At 41.8% G+C, this 5,716-nt stretch overlaps 1 protein-coding gene across 1 annotated transcript; it reads left to right on the top strand.

Moving 5' to 3' along the window:
• The first annotated feature begins 2,294 nt into the window (after nt 1–2,294).
• On the top strand, nt 2,295–4,592 carry LOC116830734 (G-protein coupled receptor 35-like). Its single transcript, XM_032790369.2, has 2 exons — nt 2,295–2,384; nt 3,591–4,592. The coding sequence occupies exon 2, from the start codon at nt 3,618–3,620 to the stop codon at nt 4,530–4,532; it is 915 nt and encodes a 304-aa protein (XP_032646260.1). The 5' UTR covers nt 2,295–2,384; nt 3,591–3,617; the 3' UTR covers nt 4,533–4,592.
• The last annotated feature ends 1,124 nt before the right edge of the window (nt 4,593–5,716 follow it).

Here is a 5,716-nt window from a genome sequence, read left to right as displayed (position 1 = left end):
GCCCAGCCGACCCACCGAGTGTTGCTAGGGTAAAAATCTTCTGACAAACGTGCACGCAGCGCACGCACGCCTAACTGGAATGGATATGAGCAACACATCTCGAAGAACAACAGTTACAAAGGTGAGTAACCATCTTTTTCAATGTGAAAAAAAAAACCTACAACTTTTCACAAACAGCAATAATGTTTTAGGACCACCAAAGGACTCAATAAACTGGTGACTACTTTTTGCACCTGCACCTGGTAACGTGGTATTGATACACCTCCCCCCAGCCCCCATTTAGCAGTAGCCCTGACACATTAATAGATGATAGTTAATTAGCATGTACTGACAGGCTCCTAACGTGCTAATTGTGGCTGCACACCCACATGCAGCTAGCTCATAAAAAGGCACATGGATGCAGCAGCCTGGCTGGCTCTGACAGTGTCTCTAGTGACTCTCTCATCTTCACGCATGTCAGAGCAAACAGAGCAAACCTAACCTGTGTTGCTCCCATAGCAGCAGGGTTTCCTCAGGAACTGTGATTCTGTGTGCCCTCTTCTGTCAGTTACACCAACCTCATGGGCGGGAGGGTGCTGGTGTACATGGCAGTAGCCCATGTCTAGTCAAATAAGTTCAGATTTATGTTATGTGGGTACTGCTACTCAGGTTTGCAGAAAGATCCTCTAGCTGAGGCTATGTCTTCACTACCCGCCATATTGGCGGGTAGCAATCGATTGCTCGAGGATCGATATATCGCATCTCATCTAGACGCGATATATCGATCCCCGAAAGCATTTATATCGATTCCGGAACTCCACCAAGCCCAACGGAGTTGCGGAATCGACAGAGGGAGCCGCAGACATCGATCCCGCACCGTGAGGACGGTGAGTAATTCAATCTTAGATACTTCGACTTCAGCTACGTTATTCACGTAGCTGAAGTTGCGTATCTAAGATCGATTTTCCCCCGTAGTGTAGACCAGCCCTGAGTTTCCTGTTCCACTCACCCATATCCAGCCTTTTCCAAGCTTTTCACTGTCTCTAGAATAAAAAGCAGAGAAGCTGATCTACCCTATACACTAGAACTTCAGAGTTACAAACACATTGGACATGGAGGTTGTTTGTAAATTAAATATTCGCAACTGAACAAACCAGCATAGTTGTTCTTTCAACGGTTTACATCTGAATATAGACTTACTACAGCTTTGAAATTTTACTATGCGGAAGAAAAATGCTGCTCGCCCTTTATTTGTTTAGTAGTTTACATTTAACACAGTACTGTACTGTATTTGGTTTGGGGTGTGGTATTTTGGCTCTGCTGCTGCCTGATTCTGTACTTGCTTTTCCAAATGAGGTAACTGACTGGTCAGTTCATAACTCTGAAGGTCTACTGTAGTATTATTATGCAGTTAAACACTAGCACTGGACAGCCCTTTCCCCCCCCCCCCCAATCTATTTGTTTTTCCAACTGAAAAAGGATTGATTGTTGACCTAAACAAGAAATTTTTAATACAGTTGACACTTTCCAGGATGTTTTCTTCTCTTCTTTTTTTTTTTTCCCAATGAAAAATCAAAAACTGAAAATCAAAAATCTTTTCAGTATAGACAAAAAGGTTAGTTTTGTTTTTGTTTTTTCCTTACAAAAAGTGAAAATCTTTTACTGAAACTTGCATTTTTTTAACCAAAAGCAGTATTTGAAAATTGAAAAAAAAACAAACCACTTTTTTCAAAAATCAGTAAAACAAAATATTTTCAAAATGTCCAAGGAAAAATAACTGGCTTTTTTTTTTTAAACCAACTCTGCTGTGTACAGATGTAAAAAGGCACCAGACTATGCCTTGCTCTTTCATGTGTTTGTAGATGGCACGGACATACATGTACCCTTGCAAGCTATATAGGCTGTGTATGGGCCAGGCACAGTTGCATACACTCAACTGCAGAAAAGCCATTAGCAGCAACAACTTAGAATTATACAATTTTTATATTTTGTTTAGGGGGAAAAATTACAAAATAAGTTAAGGGCATCAAATGTAACTATAAAAACTGCTTTTGTTTAATTACTGAACAGAACATTTTAGCTCTGAGTTGAAGTATAATTAGAGCTGGAAAGTGTTATGTTGGGTACACAATAGAGGGCAGTAACAGACTCACCGTATCTGGGCAGGACAGTGGATGTATAACACCCACAGAAAACTCATGAAAGAAGAGGAGGAGGAAGTGTTACTAATGGAGTAGTGTCAGGCTGTTTTTGTTCACATCAACCATATAGGTAGTTGCCGCAGTACTGTCTCTGTGTTTTGTGTGCTGTGGCACAGACCTTAGAACATCTGACTCAAGTACGTCCTGAAGCCTTCAAGCCTCTCTTGCGATTTATTAATCATTTAGTGGATGGCAAACAAACAGGTAACTTTTAATTCTTTATCGTTGTTTTGGCTTCATCTTCCCCATTTCACTAGCTCTGTGTTATGACGACTTTCACTGTCCTTAGTGATATCAGAAAATAGCTAGAGGGGAAAAGATTCAAAGCAGACTTGAGCCTGCTCACTCTGAAAGTTTTCTGGATTCTGTACAATGACTAGGCAGCGTTCAGACTAGCTGCTGTGCTTGTTTGATTTTCTCTCATTTTGTGGGTTGGTTTGGGTGTCAGTTCAGTTTTTTCTTAGCTTGACTTTCATTTTGATCTATGCTTATTTTTTCTGGACTGTAAGTGGGACTTGGGTAGGGAATCACACATCTCCTCTCTCTAGGGCCCACCCCTATCTTACGGGAAATCAAGCTCTAGATAAGTTTTGCATGCCATCTCCCCTTTTTGGGAACACCCCTGGAAAGGGGTTCTCTGGGACCAAAGACAGATTGGGCTTCCCTAGCCCTGTGGCTCTAATGACTGCCTAAGGGCTGTATTTGGAACAGAGGGTTTAAAATAGTCCACTGCCAGGAGCGTTCTGGCCCCTGGAGATCCTAGGGGAGCCATAGAAGTTGTGGGTAGAGCCACTGCTCATTCAGTAGGGGGAACTCTATTCCTTAGGAAACCTCTGCTTTGAGAGCTTCTCATAGCTTTTCGCTCCATAGAGCAGTATTTCTTCAAGAGTGGGTGCCCAGTGACACGGAGGAGTCCAGCTCCATGTACTATCAAGTGACAGATCCACAAGAATCCTCTAAGTGCTTGTTATTTGACAGATTGTTGTGCCGTTTCTGAGGCAAAGACTAAATTAGATTATCCTGGCAAGTCTCACTGCATGAAAGAGAAGGCAAAACAGCCTATATTATCATTCCATGTAGGTACAGAGCTTAGCACCAAAGGACCCTGAGTGGGACCTCTCGGTGCCTCCACCCAATAAGCAAGGAACTTACTAATTAAGAAGATGACTATGAGAGAGAGAGCCTGGGGGGAGAAGCAGCAAACATACTTCTACATAATCCCGCCTCGAGTATTTAAGATTTAAGTTCATACGTTAGAAGAATGACTAGTTTTTAGATTGTAAACTCTAACTTCAACTTCATTTTAGCTCTCTAAAGCACCAGCACCATTAATGTGCTGTAGAAATAAATGAAGACATCATTGTGATTTTGCTCTATTTCATCTCTCTAATTTAAAATCATCTTTTCCAGTAACTGTGCATCAGAACAAACCCAGAAATGAACTGCAGCAACAGCAGCATCAAAGCGCCTGAAACTTTTCATGTCATTCAGCTGATAGTGTACATCCCAGTTTTCCTTTCTGGAATCCTATTGAATGCTCTGGCTTTCTGGGTGTTTTGCTATAAACTGTCTAAATGGACAGAAACCAGAGTGTACATGATCAACTTAATGATTGCCGATTGTTGTTTGCTCTTCACTTTGCCCTTCAAAGCATTTTCCCACAACCATGAGCTGCCCCGAGATAACAAGTGCTTGGCTATAGAAGCTATGTATTTTATAAACCGGTACACAAGCATCTATATTATCACCATCACAGCTGTCGATCGATACATTGCAATAATGTACCCTCTAAAATCAATGACTCTGAGGTCCCCGTTCAAGGCAGCTGTCGCCAGTGGATTTCTATGGCTACTAGTGATAAGTTTTGTTTGCTTAGCGCAAGTATTGGAAGAGCAACAAAACCATGGGATTTGCTTTGAAAAGTTTTCCACTGAGCCATCCAAAGCAGCATTAGCCTTTAGTATTGGGGGATTTTTTATACCATTAATCATCTTGAGCTTTTGTTCAATTCAAATAATTAAGAAGCTTGTGAGAAAGAAGAAAACAAATCCACATGAGGAAAAACTAATCCAGAAAGCGATCTACATTGTTTCTGCAAACATGGCTGTGTTCATAATATGCTTTTTACCTGTTAATATTGGGCACATTGTTCGGTTTATAGTGGATTCCACCAGCACCAGCTGCTCAGTAATATACAGTGGTAATGTATTCTTGCACGTGGCCTCAATCATAGCAAACACTAACTGCTGCTTAGATGCCATTTGTTATTACTTTGTAAACCGGGAATTTCAGGAGGCATCGTCTATGTTACCAAAGACAAAATCTACGAAGTCAATGTCCAATCACAGCTAAGGTTCATCTCCCCATATGCCATTGGATAATATAAAATAATATAAAACAGAAGTCCACTGGCCATCACCTACAATCCTCAACTTAAACCTCTCCAACTCATCAACAGTGATCTACAACCCATCCTGGACAATGATCCCTCACTTTCACAGACCTTGGGAGGCAGTTCAGTCCTCGCTCACAGATAACCCACTAGCATTAAGCATATTTTCACCAGTAACCACACACCGCACCACAGCAACTCTAACTCGGGAACCAATCCATGCAATAAACCTCAATGCCAACTTTGCCCACATATCTACACCAGCATCATCATCACAGGACCTAACCAGATCAGCTACAACATCACCAGTTCATTCACCTGCACATCCACCAATGTTATATACGCCATCACGTGCCAGCAATGCCCCTCTGCTATTTACATCTGCCAAACTGGACAGCCCCTATGTAAAAGGATAAATGGACACAAGTCAGATATTCGGAATGGCAATATACAGAAACCTGTAGGAGAACACTTCAACCTTCCTGGCCACACAATAGCAGATTTTAAGGTAGACATCCTGCAGCAAAAAATCTTCAGGACCAGACTTCAAAGAGAAACTGCCGAGCTTCAGTTCATTTGCAAATTTGACACCATCAGCTCAGGGTTAAACAAAGACTGTGAGTGGCTAGCCAACTACAAAAGCAGTTTCTCCTCACTTGGTGTTCACACCTCAACTGCTAGAAGAGGGCCTCATCCTCCCTCGCTGAACTAACCTTGTTATCTTCAGACTGATTCTGGCCTGCATATTTATACCTGCCTCTGGAAACTTCCATTACATGCGTCTAACAAAGTGGGTATTCACCCACGAAAGCTTATGCTCCAATACGTCTGTTAGTCTATAAGGTGCCACAGGACTCTTTTGTTGCTTTTTACAAATCCAGGCTAACACGGATACCACTCTGATATAAAATTTAGGTAATATATATGTGACCTAGCTCACTGCTTTCCTTTCCCCAGGGAGGGCAATATAAAAAAGCAGGATAGTTGGTCCTCCCTATCAAATCTGCTCATACTAATCTTGAATGAATGTGTGAGAGTTTCTTGATGGTGCATATTGAAGATTAGATTTTCAAACTCTTAAGAAGCCCAGGATCAGAGGTGAAAGTAAGCCGGCATGTCCGGTACGGTGTACTGGCAAGAGCCA

The sequence above is a fragment of the Chelonoidis abingdonii genome, chromosome 8 (assembly GCF_003597395.2).
Source record: "Chelonoidis abingdonii isolate Lonesome George chromosome 8, CheloAbing_2.0, whole genome shotgun sequence".
Taxonomy (NCBI): Eukaryota; Metazoa; Chordata; order Testudines; family Testudinidae; genus Chelonoidis; species Chelonoidis abingdonii.
The sequence above is the reverse complement of the archived record's forward strand: the minus strand, read 5'-3'. Positions and strand labels throughout refer to the sequence as shown.